At 41.4% G+C, this 16,458-nt stretch overlaps 3 protein-coding genes across 3 annotated transcripts in view; 1 reads left to right on the top strand and 2 right to left on the bottom strand.

Annotated features, from left to right (window-relative positions):
• Positions 1–573: 573 nt before the first annotated feature.
• cutc (cutC copper transporter homolog (E. coli)) lies at positions 574–7,547 on the bottom strand. The gene is made up of 9 exons (XM_084470672.1): positions 7,412–7,547; positions 6,487–6,564; positions 6,217–6,276; positions 5,860–6,069; positions 4,538–4,573; positions 2,425–2,558; positions 2,227–2,254; positions 1,476–1,581; positions 574–835 (listed from the first exon to the last, which is right to left on the bottom strand). Exons 2-9 carry the CDS (start codon positions 6,554–6,556, stop codon positions 724–726), a joined length of 756 nt encoding a protein of 251 aa, XP_084326798.1. The 5' UTR covers positions 6,557–6,564; positions 7,412–7,547; the 3' UTR covers positions 574–723.
• cox15 (cytochrome c oxidase assembly factor COX15) lies at positions 7,011–11,028 on the top strand. Its single transcript, XM_084470671.1, has 9 exons — positions 7,011–7,175; positions 7,519–7,706; positions 7,837–7,959; positions 8,084–8,270; positions 8,590–8,757; positions 9,163–9,244; positions 9,386–9,540; positions 9,658–9,771; positions 9,965–11,028. The coding sequence occupies exons 1-9, from the start codon at positions 7,107–7,109 to the stop codon at positions 10,094–10,096; spliced, it is 1,218 nt and encodes a 405-aa protein (XP_084326797.1). The 5' UTR covers positions 7,011–7,106; the 3' UTR covers positions 10,097–11,028.
• Positions 11,029–13,074: 2,046 nt separating this feature from the next.
• LOC311350432 (A-type potassium channel modulatory protein KCNIP2-like) overlaps positions 13,075–16,458 on the bottom strand; it is a gene marked incomplete at both ends in the record, with an annotated part of 86,128 nt that continues 82,744 nt past the window's right edge. The window contains 7 exons of the mRNA XM_084470451.1: positions 13,075–13,122; positions 13,205–13,267; positions 13,698–13,802; positions 14,245–14,352; positions 14,717–14,787; positions 15,427–15,496; positions 15,930–16,050. Coding sequence (XP_084326577.1) covers positions 13,075–13,122; positions 13,205–13,267; positions 13,698–13,802; positions 14,245–14,352; positions 14,717–14,787; positions 15,427–15,496; positions 15,930–16,050 — 586 coding nt within the window. The remainder of the gene's footprint in view (positions 13,123–13,204; positions 13,268–13,697; positions 13,803–14,244; positions 14,353–14,716; positions 14,788–15,426; positions 15,497–15,929; positions 16,051–16,458) is intronic.

Below are 16,458 nucleotides of genomic sequence, written 5' to 3'. Positions count from 1 at the left end.
ATAAGAATTAGTCATAGCCTAATAAAGTTGAGCTTCAATCGTTGTTGCATGACTCTTTTGGTTATGTACCAGCTGGGAGGCAACTAAGGAAATGTTATGCAAGGCGCTTCACTCATTGGTTCTTTTCTGTATTGCTGATAGTAAACATGTGTAAAGATGTCATGTATGGTGCTGTACTCATTGGCAAGATGACCCTGACCATTCACACACAACTTGGTTAATCATTACATCCCTGTTGATAGCAACATCAGACAAACATGGATGAGTTTGCAATTTTGAGTGTGTGTGTGTGTGTGTGTGTGTGTGTGTGTGTGTGTGTGTGTGTGTGTGTGTGTGTGTGTGTGTGTGTGTGAGACACCACGGATGGCAGCATGACATAGGCAAATATTCTAAGGCCCAAGTAATTGTACATATTTAAAAAATATTATAAAGTATCAATATATGTATATGTCAATGTAAAGATAGTTACATGAGTGTGTAAAGAAAGAGAAAGACTTAATAACTACTTAATTAACTGTGGACGAGGCCAAACTCCAATAGAAAAGAAAGGACTTTCAATCAAATGAATCAATGAAAAATGTATTCAATTTATTAAATTCTCCACAACCTTGACAAACCTCATTAGAACGTTGCATTCCAAAGCACACAAAGTATGGTTGTTATAGCAACTTGAGGCGAATCCATCCCATGGTGACATCATCTGATGCCCTCCACACACCGTTGTCACATGGCGTTTCTGGCGATTGCATTGAGGGTGCGAACCTTGCTCGCATCTGCCACCTTCAGGCCATACTCAGGGGCTGAGAAAGAGGCTCCCATCGTCACTGAGCTATTCCTGTGTGAGAGATCACAGAATCTGTTATGTAAAGATGCAAGTCATAAAGGAGCAGGTCAGTGGGTTAAGGCGTCTTGTGCAAGGATCTGTGGTAGCCTGTGTACCCTGGGGTTTGACACAGGTCCGTTAAGCTGGGTGTGTCACATAGGCCTGGGCAATAAAACAATAAATTATCGTATTGTGATAGACTTTTGATCAATATCAATATAAAACATGTTCACTATATATCGATACGAGACTGGACCACCGAATCTAGCAGCTGGGTTTGTTACACAAACACGGTTCCATACTTATTTACAATATTTGAGTGTTTTTCATTGTTGTATCGACATTGGAGTATTTATCAATGAAGAACAGTGGAAGGTCATAAAGTGTTAAACAGAAGTGTTTAAATCCAGCATGGTAATTCCAAGTCTTTTTAGGTCATTCAAATTATCAATAGTTATCAATATTGATCAATATGATCAAGTTATATCGTGATATGTCTTTCAGCCATATCGCCCAGGCCTAGTGTCACACACCCTCTTCCGAGGGTCTGCTCCCCGCTCACAAAAATAGCACCAATAAATTAGTTGGTTCCTTGTACTAGCTGGTTACTCTTTTTCCGTGGCCCATATTAATAATCCAAGTTGAAACCCACCTAAACTTCATGGCGGAATCCCGACCCGATCGAGCCGAGCAGTGAAATTCCTGAGCCCTGGATCCTTCCAGAATTCTTTGGAGGTTCCTCTCTGTGATGCCACCACCTGAGTTCAAAACCAAACAAATGTTAAAAAATGTCACATGTAGATTGTGCCAAAGTGCCAATCTTTTCCCTATGGCCCAAAATTGTGTATTATAGTCCAACAAGTGGCTTGGTCAATCTATGTTGATGATGTCATACCATGAGCCGGCCTGTCATTGACAAAAATGTTGGACAAAAACTAACTTGGAAATAGTCTAACTGCTGTCACTGATGAATGGCTGCTGAGGAGGCCCTCAATATAACCAACGCGTCAACCTGACTCGTTGGTTCTTTTGCAGTCTTTTGGATGCACTTGGCAGCACCTTCATGATCCCTCAGTTAGTAATTTCCTAACTGTGTGGAGGATGCATGGAGGACTCCCTGTAATAACATCAGACCCCTGCAATCTGAAACCTCGCAAAAACATATTAAGCCACAGGGCTTAAATATATTCATATTTGTTAATATGTTCTCTTTTCTGCTGATGTGTGGTGATGTAAGAGCTTTCCCCAAACTGGGACCAAGTACCCATCCATCAATCAACTGTCATATGACGAAAGCCCCATATAGTCCATATAGTTCCCCATAGTCACAAGTACCTAATTTACACACAGAAATGTAACTCTTGTTAGATAAGGTGAAAGAAAACCAACTGGCTCGTACTCACCTGGCATAATGGCAATTCTGCCTTTAGCCTGTTAAAGTGAAAAGATTACAATTATGAAAACATGTACAGAACAGAGTGTACAGAGTACAGAGTGTATCTGACGAGAGCATACATCCTGAGACCCCTCACCCATGGCAATGTAAACGTCACGCTCCTCTAGTGATGCTTGAAAGCACCCCATGTCCCCGTCCTTCATACCTGTTTAACCAGACGCTTGATGACAGGCAGTCCCTCCAACGCGGAGCAATCGCAGCCGCTCGTCAGCAGCCGGTGAAACCCCAGAGACATCAGCGTCTCCAGGGCTGCCTCGGGCTCCTGGACCATGTCAAATGCTGCAGGGAGAGAGACACCTTTTCAACACATGGGGATTCATCAACCGATGCCGTTATTATGAGTGCTTGCCTAGCCTGTGAGTTTTTATAGATTGAAGTCGTTCTCTGTAATGTCTACTTTTTGGTGGTTGGTGGTGTGGGGTGTCTAGATTGTGATGAACTTCATATGCTGTAGTGTAAAGAGAGGTTTAAAAATATGTTTAATAAAGCTGCACAGTTTAAGATGTAAATAATTGTTGAATAGCTTTAAATCGAGTGAAAAGATTTAAACAGGGTTCAAAAGTTTAAAGTCTAAACTGAGTCAACAATGTAAAGATAAAGAACATTTAAAAAATGTCAAATAAGTGATTCAGTTTGAATAAAGTGTAACAACAATGTGAATATAAGTGTAATGTATAAGAGGTTTAAAAAATATTGCATAGCTGAATAAATGTGAGAAAGTTTGAATGTGTAAGTAGTGTAATTGTCCACCCTTCCCCATCTCACCATAATGCTCTCTTTGGTTTAGTTACAGTGATCATGACTGGACGCCTGACCACCCCACCTGACAGCTACCAGCCTATTCACCAGCACCTCTCATGGACATCGTGGCACCCATTGCACTCTTAACCTTCCCTAGGAGGAGGAATCCCTCTTTCTGCGTTCCTTCTCAAATTCCCGATAATTAGGGTCTTTCCTTGTTCTTTTTTTAGGGGCTTACAGACTTAGTGTCATAAAATGTGGCCGTGAAGACCTTTGAGAAAGTAACTGTGATCAAGGGCTAATAACATTGGTGTTACTGTGTACTATACAACAAGAACACAACAACAACGACTGCTCCAAATAACAGCTACTTGTTGTGCTTTTAATTATAGTGATGTTGGTTTGTTGAATCAATTTAGATTAATCAATGTATGCAGTGTTGTAATGTAACAAAGTACAAATACTTTACTACTTTACTGTACTTAAGTACAATTTTCACATATCTGTACTTTACTTCGTTATTTATATTTCTGACAACTTTCACTTTTACTCCACTACATTTCCTAAATAAAATGTGTACTTTTACTCCAATACATTTCTCCTAACCATCTTCGTTACTCGTTACTACAAATTAAAATCAGAAGAAGTTTGAGTTGGTGACGTAATGTCCGTTTGTTGTCATGTCAACCGCCAAGCACGAAGAAGAAGTCCTGCTTGTCCGGGCATGTCACATTATTGATGCCACCATGGAAGCACCTGCTGCAGGCTCTGCTGCTAACGTTACCACTCCGGTAGCAGATGACGAGCATCTCGACTACAGTGGCGAACTTGGTGAACTCCGTGGTGGTGACGAAGATAACGTGGCCGTATTTGCAAGAAATATTTTAAACCATATATAACCCTCTAACTCACTTTTTTTTTTAAATACCTTTACTTTTACTCTTACTTTTAATACTTAAGTACATTTTTTATATAATTACTTTTGATACTTAAGTACACTAAATGTCAGGTACTTTAAGACTTTTACTCAAGTAATATTTTAAAAGGTGACTTTAACTTCTACTAAAGTCATTTTCTGGTAAGATACTTGTATTTTTACTCAAGTATCGCTTTCAAGTACTTTATACAAGACTGAATGTATGTACATTTATGTTCAAGATGATTGCTATTAGGCTAAAACCAGTTCTATTTTTTTATATTTAAAAAATATATAAATGTGTAATATTTAATAGCCTATAAATAAATTGTGATATTTTGATGAAATTACATAACTTTAATTTTCTTAAAAACTACATGTATCATGTCATTGCTTAGAAAAGCTCTGGCACACTTTTCCATTATAGCACCTATCATAGGATATATATTTTTGTCTTTCTATGTTTATGTTTCTGCGTGATAGCAACCAAAAAAGTGGTGGAGAGAGGATAACAATAAGGAATATGCAAGAGAACAGTACTTCCCCATTTGCACTTTACACCTTATTAGACAAACAGCCTTTATTTGGAGATGGAAATTACCTCTGTGGAAGGTGACGGGAAGAGGACGAGAAAGAGCTGTGGATTTAAAAATAGACAAATATGTTAGGTCATTTCAGTAAAACATGAAACACTTCAACATTGTTACGGCTGCGGTTTTATGTTGCCTCCCCTTTCCTTAGCAAGTGACGTAACAAACACTAAAAGTTCAGTTACATATTGAATGCTTTATAAAGACTAAAGAAGAAAAGAATTCTTCAGGTCAGTATTGGTGACACTTGCGACTCAGCTTCTCTCCCCATGACATATTACTACCTGAGCAAGGGCCTTCTAAAAATGTTATCTATAAATGTTGTGCCAGCTGGATAAGAGTTCTATTCACTAGGCATGGGCAAAACGATTATTTTCCGGGAATCAGTTCTTTCAGTTCCCTTCACTATCACTATTCGTTCGTTCCGTTCGTTCGTCATTAAGTCATATGGTCTGTTACGTCATTTGGCAGGGAATCTCAGGTGTCTGGCCTCACCACTTTGCTTTTAAATATGAGGTACACCCGCAAATGGATCCTTTTAAAACAGCAAACAGCAAAAACAGCAAATTTCTGTAGCATTAGCCTACGACTCCGCTCGAGCACTACACGTGTGTGGTTTTAAAAAGAATAGCGCAAGCGGCCTCAACCACGATGAGAATGTTTTAGACTCAATCAATATAAAGTTGAGGGGAAACAAAGTTCTGTTCGTTTGTATCTTTTATTTACGTGACCATATTTGTGTTTTATGTAAAAAAAAAAAATCAGTTCTCTTGTTTTGGGAATCAGTTCTCGTCGTTCACCTTCAGGATTCGTTCGTTCCGACCGAGTCGTTCGCGAATGGCCCATGCCTACTATTCACTGTGTCACGAAACAGTAAATAGAATGACTATTGCCAGTAATATCAATAACATTCTCCTTACTCAAATTCTTTATCGGCTATAACCCACATCCAGAATAGTAAACAACGTTTCTTTGGCTCAGAACATTTCAAGGCTGAAGCTCAAGACGAGTACATAGTGGTGTAGCGTAGTGTAGTGTCTAGGGTGTTCCCACACAAAGGTCCTGGGTTCAAGTGCCAATGTCCACAGCCAATCTCTGCATGCGTCGTTGAGCAAGATGTGAGATCTGAATATTATGTAGATGGCTTTGGATACAAGTGACTAACAGTAATAAATGTGTGCAAAACAGTGTACTATTTTGTGTAATCTAAATGTGTGTTATCTAAACTGCTAAACGAATGCTTTCTGAGAATAATTTCAGCCCAGGCCAATGATGTCATGAGCCGCAGCTACAAAAGGGGAGCTAAAATGGACAAGGACTAATAACTATGTACCCAGTAACTCCATGCAGAGCTCTGCATCCACCCGTCCGTCCTCCGTCAGGACCCCCAGCACCAGTCCATCCGCCCCGTGGCTCTTCATCAGTTGGATGTCCCTCCTCATCACCTCCACCTCCTGCTCCGAGTACAGGAAGTCCCCTCCTCGCGGGCGAATCATGACGTAGATCGGCACTTTGACATTCTGCTTCACCACCTGCAGGAGTCCTGAACCAGACCACAGCAATAGGAAGGATTGGATGACATAAAATAATGTTTTACACTTGTTAAACATAGACAGAAAATATGGGAACATGGTACTACTAAAAGGTACCTGTTTTCCATCCATAGTAAGTTTAAGTATCTGTGTCTCACCTACACTGGGAGTCAGCCCCCCCTCCAGAAGGCTGGAGCACAGTTCCAGCCGACCCGCACCTATTAGGAAAGATAAACGGTTATACCAGCATTGATCTCATCGCATGACAACAATTGGTGCAGTACTCATTGTACTATCAGTAGTATAATGTTATAAGATGTCTGAATTAAATGTTGTTTCATGCAAAGCATGTTCACAGCTGACCCTGTCCATTCATAATTATGTGTCATTACTTTTACACCAGAGAAAATACAGTGTGTTCCACCAACCTCCACGTTCAGCGTTGACCGCAGACTCAACAGAATCCACACACACCTCCATCAAGAAGCCTTCCGCCATCCTTCTGTCTGATTTGTGTGGGGAGGCAAGGACATCACAATTAAAAATGCTTTATACAGACTGTATGCATAAATATGAAGAATGTTAATATGGACATTAACTGTAAATATGTAGAAAGATGAAAACCATAATAACCATTGCCAAAATGTATTTAATATGAATAGTTTTAAGATTAAATAAAGATTTAATACAATGCTTTGGTCTATAACAAATTGTTTCGATTAAAAGGTAGCCCCCCCCCCAGTAATCTACTCTAGGTCGCCTAGACTTGTCTTTAATCCATATTTTAAAACACCTTAAAGAAACTAAGAGCAGTTCACACTGAAAAGATCAAATTCAACCAATAAAAAAAAACGGCATAACGGCATATCTTCAAGAAATATGAAAACGCTTATTCAATTCATGACGTATTCGATCGCCAGTACGCCCGTGACGTCACGTGTCAAAGTGGACGTGTTTCCCTGCGTTAGGAAACATGCTGTCGTAACGCTTTACCTAAGCATTGCCTGGCACATCTACCTAGCGGGAACGAACCAGAACCAATTCAAATATGCTTTCGTTGCGGACCCTGTTGATTTGTGGTGGTAGAAATGTTGGAAAGGGCCTGCGATCTAACAATGTGAGTAACGTTACAGTACGATTAGCTCGTTTAGGAAGCTAGGCTACAACTATGTATCAAAGGTCAGCTGCTACTGTATCGTTAGCGCGCAAGCGATTGATTCAAGTTGTTCTTTGTTTACCGTGCTCCTTCAAGAAGCGAATGCATTTTCCATATTAATTAAGTACAAATGCATGCCATTTTAACTTTGAGTAACTGTATAAGATGATACATGCTAGCTTGTTTAGCTACGTTACCTAAGCAGTTGCACTGAGTGGTTGTCACGTCCTTGAATGGTTTCCTGGTCGTATCCAATTAACTTCCTGATTCATCCAACTAATCACCTCCCTGATCTGTATCACAGAAGAGTCCACATTTGCGGCAATGGCTGGTAAAGAGAGGGCAGAGCACCATCACAGCGGAGGTAGGGGCTTCCACGACCCCGGCTGCATGCGCTGTCCCCAACGCAGCCTCCAATCGCATCGTTGGTCGCTGGCTGCTCGGATGCAGCGGTCTGGTGGTCGGGGCTGTTGTCCTGGGGGGTGTCACAAGGTGAATAGTTAACTTATGACATGTAGTGAGTCCGTATTTGTAGATGTATAGCCTTGGCTTGTATGTATTTTTAATTTATTCATTCATAAATGTTGCAGTGTTTTCATGTTGTTTTTGTGTAATCTAACAGGTTGACCGAATCAGGACTGTCCATGGTGGACTGGCATCTAGTGAGAGAAATGAGGCCCCCTCAGACACAGGTCGAATGGGAGGCGGAGTTTGCAAAGTACCAGCAGTTTCCCGAGTTTAAAATGTAATTGTCCCTCTTACCCAACCATAGCCATTTAGGCTTACGATGACATACCTTTCACCTTTTTCCTAAATACGTTTGACATGATTTATTTTATTATTTAGTATTTTATGAATTGCATTTTCAGAATGAACCATAACATGACCCTACCGGAGTTCAAGTTCATCTTCTACATGGAGTGGGGCCACCGCATGTGGGGTCGACTGGTCGGACTGGCCTACATCTTACCCACCGTCTACTTCTGGAAGAAAGGCTACTTCACCCGCTCTATGAAGGGACGCGTGGTCGGCCTGTGTGGATTTGTCTTCTTCCAGGTAAACAGTGACCACAGCCTCTCTAGTATAGTTTGTGCAATCAGGGGGTGCTCTACATTAATAATTGTATTTAATTAATTTGAAAAACTGAATTTGAAATGGGAGGTGAGTTGTATTGCAATATATTCTTACCTAAAATGTTCATTTAGACATCGAACAGGCGCTTTTATCCAAAGCGACTTACAGTGATGTCATTGATCGATAGTAAAAGGGCAGGCTTCCTGCTCAAGTGGATGCTGGGGATTGAACACATAACCTTTTCGGCTGGGTATCAAACACCCTTATGTTAACCTGAGTGTGTGTGTGTGTGTGTTCACAGGGCCTCCTGGGCTGGTACATGGTGAAGAGCGGCCTGGAGGAGAAGCCCGAGTCCCATGACGTGCCGCGGGTCAGCCAGTACCGTCTGTCGGCTCACCTGGGTTCAGCTCTGCTGCTGTACTGCGCCAGCCTCTGGACCGGCCTCCAACTGATACTTCCCGTTAACAAGGTACGGCTCAGACAGCGGGATACCTTGGCTGTTTAATAGTCAGTGTCTGCTTTGTTAAAGGGACAAACAAAACTGATGCGATTTAAAATGTAAACTTATTCACTTATTTTATTAAGTAAGTCTCAAAGGGCTTCAGAGGCCCATATACAAACTACATTTCAAGGCATACCTGATCCTAAACCCTCCAGGCAGACAGTAAAGTGGGGATCCATAACCTTGAGAAGAGAGTCATGAATAAGGTCCGGTAAAGAATCTAGACCGGAATGTGAAATTGGTGTAAACAATATATGACTTGAATATTAACAAGTTAAAAGGAAACAGTAATGGGTGTGTCTGAATTTTCTGCATTTTGGTTCTTCCAATCCATCCTCTCATCCTGATTGTCTTCTATCGATTTCCCTTCAGCTGGCAGACACAGCCCGTCTCACACAGTTGAGGCGGTTTGCCAAAGGCACTGGTGGTCTGGTCTTCCTCACCGCTCTGTCTGGTAAGGAATTGATCCCTCTTTCTTCATCAGTTGTGCAAAGCAACCCCTTCCATACGCTATCGATATTGATCTGTGTAGGCATCTTCTAAATACTGATATTTAGATGCAAAATTGATGTATATGTTTGAACACGTGTCGCAGGGGCGTTTGTGGCAGGGCTGGATGCCGGGCTGGTGTACAACTCCTTCCCCAAGATGGGGGAGCGATGGATCCCAGACGACCTGCTGGCCTTCTCCCCCACGCTCAGGAACCTCTTTGAGAACCCCACCACTGTACAGTTTGACCACAGAATCCTGGTAGGGGGCCGAGCCAATTACTTTACATCTTTGATCAAGTAACATCAGGATCTGGGCGTAACCCTTATTCCTACGAATGCTTCTTAAAGGTTGTTCTGTTTCTGCTCTTCTTCCCAGGCCATCTCATCTTTGACTGCCATCACTGGCCTGTACATGTATTCAAGGAGGGTGGCATTGCCCAAGAGGGCAAGGATCGCAATAAGTCTCCTCACAGCGATGGCTTATAGCCAGGTATTACATTTACATTTATGGCATTTAGCAGAAGCTTTTATCCAAAGCAACTTACAATAAGTACATTTGTCAGAAGAAAAGGGTATAAGGGTAAGAGAAGTGTGCCTTTCATTTTCTAATTCAAATGTAGTGGTCTGTATTAGAGTGAAATAGACACTCGCCAGTAACCATTGACTCACTGTTGTCTCTTTAGGTGGCCCTCGGTATCAGCACACTATTGCTGTACGTTCCAACGCCTCTGGCAGCGACCCACCAGTCTGGCTCAGTGGCCCTCCTCTCATTGGCCATCTGGGTCTTGGCAGAGCTCCGCAAGGTGGCCAAATGAAATGCCTGCCTCTTCAATGGACCACTTGAGAATCTTCCAGCCTCACCACCTGAGTCCCGGCGGTGCACCGTGATCACAACTTTCAAAGATGAATGGACTCGTTATTTACCAAGGGAAATTGCAGGAGCAATGGCTGACGGAAATTTGATATGGATTTTTGCATTGAAGTTTTCTTTATGGCGCCCCATAGCATCACAATTGATTGTTCAACCGCAAGGTACAATATGGTCTGTTTCCTAACTGAAGAAATTGTTTTGGAAAATACATATTTTGGTCACCTTGTGTGACTTGGGTTGTCTTGATTCACTGGGTGTTAGAGCTTTTATGCAACAAGAATATGCTACTATTAACCATATTTATATACAGCGTTAGACCGCTGTGTGTGTTAGAGTTGTTATCTTGTTGGTGCCTGATGCAAAAGACAGGTGCTTTCTCTCTTACCTGTTGCCTTTTCGACGATTTTCCTCACTGAAAGATACAAATCACAACCCAAAAAATGTTTTCATCAAAAAATCTGTTTAGAACAAACATCCTCGAATATGATTAGTAATATAGGGATGAACACATCCTAAACATACACTTGAATCCGACGTTTGTGTTACATTATCCAATAATCAAATTGTGTTTCTTAAATTATTCAAACATTTTGTATTTTGATACTATATTATAGTTAACTGGACCAATCAGAACACTAGAGGGTATCCTTGGTCTGGTTATGCACTGCTTAGTAGTTTGTCTTTATAAATCCATTTCCAGCAAGGATATCTGGAAGTGGCGTGAGGAAATCCTATGGAATTATGTTATACTTTGTATTAAGTTATTGTCTTCAAGCTTTTGATAAAAACAGCAATGTCATAAATGAAATGAATCATTGCCTTTACTTTTCTATGTGTCATCCAGAAGTGTGACAGTGTTGTCCGTGTTGAATAAAGGACAGGCCATGATAATTGTTGGTATTATCACTTCAATTCACACGTCAATCTTTGCATAGCAATGGTAGGTTTATTGTCTCTGTACAAAATATACACATCTCAAATATGCAATGCAACCAGTTGAGGCTAGGTAACTAGACACACTCAGCACAACAGATTAGTAGGTTATCATTGCCCTTAGACACAGTACATGCGGGTATATAGACAGGTCGAACCCTAGGTCAGGAATGGATGTTACTTAGTGACAAGTGCAAGGAGGGATCCAAGCTACGCTGCCTTTTCATGGGACCAAAAAATATTTCCAAGAGAAAAATATAATGAAATAAATAAAAATAAATTACAAATAGTCATGTTGTTTTAGGTCCTGATTTGAGATTCATATTTGAGTTCACCTGACGGGATGAGGTGGTGAGGACATCAATGTTTTTCACCTTTGTTTTATTTCTCTGATAAACAAGGTAGAGTGAGTGGAAAAATATTAGATGATATCTGAGAACATTATTGCTTGTCTGGCCATTTAAAAGTACCTCACAACATGTTAGTGACTCACTATCCTGTTGAACCTATTGCACGTACACTTTCAGTAGCTCAGATAAAATACGGACAGTTAATAATAACTAAAATAAATAGGTATAAAGGATTACTTAAATAAAGCTATATTTGTCCAAACCCTTACATTTGGGTCAGCAACTTCTACATCACAAAGGGTTGCAGATCGAACAGTTTAATATCTCTGAAAGCCGCTTTATCGATAGCTAGCATGTCCCCCTCTTTCTCTCCTCATAAGTTGTGGTAGTCTCTCCATTTCCCCATTATCCATGGCTCTCTATGCATCCTCAGTAGAACTGTGACTCTTTGGTGTTGATAGAAAGAGGGAGAATGTGGGAAGAGGGGCACAGGAGTTCTTAACAGTACCCTCCCAAACCGCTGTCAGCCATACACACAAACATGTGTACACACAGTCTGTATTGCACGCACATTCACACACAAAACATATGGCCACACAAACTATTTGTCCTCTATATGAAGGGCTGGAGATGAGTATACAGGTTAGAAGCTGCAGTATTTATCCTATACGGGAACGATAACTGATGACTCTGTCTAATACCCCAACCTCACACACACACACACACACACACACACACACACACACACACACACACACACACACACACACACACACACACACACACACACACACACACACACACACACACACACACACTATGGGTGAGGCACCTTTAGATGAAAAGGAAGGTTGACAGATATAGGCAGACTTTGGAGTTCCACTATAAATACATAATTGGATATTGGTGACATCATCATGCGATATTGAAATTAGTTCTTTATTGAAAACAATACTTGTGCATTCATCTGCCATTTGACCCTTGATAAAAGCTGACCAGTTCTCTCTCTCTCACTGTCGGGGTCCATAGTTCCCTTAGAGGTTGTTTGGGATCCTTTTAGTCCACCAGGTGGTGCTAGATTCACTGCAAGGAACCAGCAGAAGATGGGGCAAATTGTAGCTTTTGAGTATAGATTGTACCCACACGGACCAAGATGACAGTTTGTTCCCGAAACTTTCTTAAGACATACTTGAAGCAGGAATCACGGTGCCTTCAATCCTGATGGAACTCAGCCATTTTAAGTTCTGTCAAACGTAACCTTGAATAAAACATGGGAATGTCTTCGGGGTGTGAGCTGTTTGTCATCTTCTCTCTCTCTTCCTGTGAGGTCCGTACACGTTTTCAGGATAAACAAGAAATGAGTAAGAGATCTATTGTCTGATAGGAATCTTCACGATGACAAAACACTCTCTCTCTCATCACCCTCTTTCTCTCTTTTCTCTCATGTTGCCCCTCAACCCAGCAGCACACGGATAGAGATTTATCACAATCTACATACACAGGCACACGCGCTCACTCGTACGCACCTACACACACACACACACACACACACACACACACACACACACACACTGTAGACCCATACCCCACATAGCCACCTCAATCCCAGTGTGGTGGATTCTCTGTTGCTCCAGCTCCTTTAAATAACGTTGTCAAACAGCTGCATGGACTGCATGATGTTCTCATCCTGCAGAGAGAAAATGAAAAATAGCAGGAATCAGGCCATCAACTCTGGTAAAACTCATATACATCCATGTATGGACATTTACCTTCTGACATGACTCGATGAACTCCTCAATGGTGACCACTCCATCCTTGTTACGATCCATTTTCTGAAAATACAGAGATGAAAGAACAGACACAGAGGTTTATTCAAATGAAATCAAGTTTTTAAAGCCCAATGCTTTCTTTGTATCCAAAACTAACACCATTTATATACAGTATTTAATAAAAACATGCATTTTGAAAATTATTTTTAAGTCAATAAACTCTGGCGACCCAAATCTGCATGTAGCAAGATGTCTCAACCCACAAGGTTGATCAGCCAACACGAACAATTGCCATCAGCATATGGTAAAAAGTTTGGGGATACAAATAAAAGTAATTGTTGGCCAGGCCATTCTTCTGCGTGAAATGTTTTATTCTTAAAAAAGCATTGTAGACTCTGCTTGCTCTATTATATTCTATTCTTCTGGGGAATAATCAGGAGTGAGGCAGGCAGGGACCTTACAGGAGCACACTAGAATTGAGAGAGCATATGACCTGGAAGAAGTTCTCCACGTGTTCCCTGGGGGCCTCGTCCTGCATATTGGGGTAGGTGCACTTCCCCATCATGTCGTAGATGGACTTCATGATGTCCAGCATCTCCTGCAAAAGGAACAAAGGAAATTGTGTCATTCTATCTAAAAGAACCCCACTATAAATGCTGATTCATCTTGGAAGCTTAATTGTAACCCTTTTGCGTGTGCCTGTGGTTGTGTGTGTATGTGTGTGTATAAGCGTGTGTGAGTGAGTGACACCCCCTACCCACTGTACACGTCCGTCGACGGATCTCATTGACTTTACATGGGATGCTCCCGAAATGCATTGTAGGTCTGTCCGTCAAATCGGCTCCGTCTCTTGCGTCCAAAAGTTGAGAAAAGTTTAACTTTTCAGGCAGCGACGGATCCGTCACCCAATCAGATCGCGTTACACGCACGTTATACGCAGATCGTGTTTTACCCCATGCGTTGGACACACCCACTCTCTTCCGTCGATGGACGTGTACAGTGGGCAAGAGGCGTGTGTCTGTGTGTCCCCTGTGCATTACCTCTTTGGTGATGCATCCATCCTTGTTCAGGTCATACAGGTTGAAGGCCCAGTTCAGGCGATCGTTGATGGTCCCTCTCAGGATGATGGACAGGCCGAACACAAAGTCCTTGGAAGAAGGTTCACCGAAGTACAGTATTTGTATTTATTTTACATTTATTCATAGAGGTAAGTCTCATTGAGATTAAGCACCTCTTTTCCAAGAAAGATCTGATTTGAAACATAACACATTTAAGAACCACCCAAAACCATAGAGAAAATGCATGCAAATACAACAATGACTTCTCATAATAAACTGGCACTGGTTCAAATTAAATTATGAATAAGCAGTATATTTAGTGTTCAGGTACAAAAAAAATGCATAATTCTTCCATGTCCTATTATTCTTGGGACAGTGAAAGTGATTAACCTGCTGGAGACAAAAATATATTGTGTTGTTTTTTTTGAGACAGTAAAACAAAAATAGCAGTTACCTCAAAACTAACAGAGCCATTCTTGTCAGTGTCGAAGGCTTCAAACAGGAAGTGGGCGTACATACTTGAATCTAGAAAGGCAGAGGAGAGAGAGCAGCAGAACTTGAGACATGAACGGCGTCTTTTGAAGAAGCCAAACACCAACAAATATTAGAACATGAGCTAAGCTGAATATAGCAACAACGCTAACTTTACCGCTTAATATTCAATTTATTTGTATATGATGTTTATATGGGATGTGATATGCACTGTCATGTTTGAAATTGAAATCTGCACTGATCATTGGAATATCACATGTTTTTTTCTCTGGCTCTAAACTACCAACATATAAGACATGAATAGAAAGTAATAAAGAAAAATAATGGTCAGCCTGGGTTTTCTCTGTGCTGCCCTATTATCCAAGTATAAAGTATATAGTAACAAAGTGAAGTCAGGCACCAATTTGAAAATATCTTCTTGTTATCCGTCTCAAGGGTTAGCCGAGGGCTGCTGGGGAATATAATTGCCACATAAAAATTGTGTTTATAGTGTACTCCTCATGTTGAAAGTTAGTATAAGGCACAGCATTAGAGGAGGCAACACAGTGTTCCTTTAATCAAAACATGAATAGCATGTTGTTTCATGAGACGAAACGTATGCTTAATGAATCATTTCTAAAAGTCGTGATGAGCCATAACATCTGAAGCCGATAGGACTGCAGCACTTCTCACCTCCCTGTGGGAAAAACTGAGAATAGATGGTCTTGAAGTTCTCCTCATTCACCACCCCACTGGGACACTCCTGGGGTTCAGAACACAAACATAGAAGTGAACATCCACACTATCCACTACCACACAGTGTCATTACCAACCCTCTAATTTGGTCTCTCCTTCAATCTAAAGCAGCATAGTATCTAGTTGTGTAGTCTTTGTAGTCTTTCTATATGTTGCATGACAGGGGGGGAGGGGTTAGGGTGTTCTGACGCCCAGTCGAAAGTTACCGGATTTGATCCCCCCTGACCTCAGTCTATCTGTAGGAATCCTAGAGCTAAATAACTTGATAGTAAATTACTAAATGTATCATTGTGTCCAATTCAGAAATATGGTCTCTGCTACAGTACAGCAGAACTAATTGCCCTTTGTCTTTCAATCTATACTATATAATCAATACTGGAGATGATAAAAGCTGCCCCCATACCCGCCCGCCCGCCCGTTCTCCCCAGGGTGCCACGTACGTTCTTGAAGCCCCGGTAGAGGACCTGGAGCTCCTTCTTGGTGAACTTGGTCTGCTCCTGCAGCTTGTCCATGCTCTCCGGGCGGTGGCACACGGTGGACAACTCAAAGTCATCTTCAATGCTGTCTGTGGGAGAGGGACGGAGACTCGTGTCAGACAACGAGCCACACAGCCTTTGTATTGGAGTGGATTATTCAGACAACCGGCATAAACAGAATTATTACCCAATAATGTGAAATACAACAGCGATCTATAATTAACTTTCCTTTTTTTTTTTTCTTCTTTTTTATCTGGGTTGTCGAGGAGTACATTTAGCTTCAGAAAACGATGTTCCATGGAATCCATTGCAATCTATACATCATTTCGGTTTCCTTCTGTTCTTTACCACATTTAATGTGTGGAGTCTATTTTCCCCCATGGCCTCATAGCCAGGGGGTTGACCAATTACCGTACACTCACGTGGCAAAGCCAGGGACCAATTACCGTCATTACGGCGACGGTAAAGCTCGGGGGGGGGGGGACCACACCCC

Source organism: Micromesistius poutassou (assembly GCF_964030765.1).
Source record: "Micromesistius poutassou genome assembly, chromosome: 7".
Taxonomy (NCBI): domain Eukaryota; kingdom Metazoa; phylum Chordata; class Actinopteri; order Gadiformes; family Gadidae; genus Micromesistius; species Micromesistius poutassou.
This window is presented reverse-complemented; position numbering and strand designations above follow the sequence as displayed.

What these genes read in the sequence shown, in the direction of transcription:
- cox15 (XM_084470671.1), top strand. Translation starts at nt 7,107, where the DNA reads ATGCTTTCGTTGCGGACCCTGTTGATTTGTGGTGGTAGAAATGTTGGA. An exon ending in AGGGCCTGCGATCTAACAAT is followed by an intron (nt 7,176 to 7,518) that starts GTGAGTAACGTT and finishes TCTGTATCACAG; the next exon opens with AAGAGTCCACATTTGCGGCA. An exon ending in TGATACTTCCCGTTAACAAG is followed by an intron (nt 8,758 to 9,162) that starts GTACGGCTCAGA and finishes ATTTCCCTTCAG; the next exon opens with CTGGCAGACACAGCCCGTCT.
- cutc (XM_084470672.1), bottom strand. Translation starts at nt 6,556, where the DNA reads ATGGCGGAAGGCTTCTTGATGGAGGTGTGTGTGGATTCTGTTGAGTCT. An exon ending in GGGGCTGACTCCCAGTGTAG is followed by an intron (nt 6,070 to 6,216) that starts GTGAGACACAGA and finishes GGTCTGGTTCAG; the next exon opens with GACTCCTGCAGGTGGTGAAG. An exon ending in CAGAATTGCCATTATGCCAG is followed by an intron (nt 1,582 to 2,226) that starts GTGAGTACGAGC and finishes TTTTGAACTCAG; the next exon opens with GTGGTGGCATCACAGAGAGG.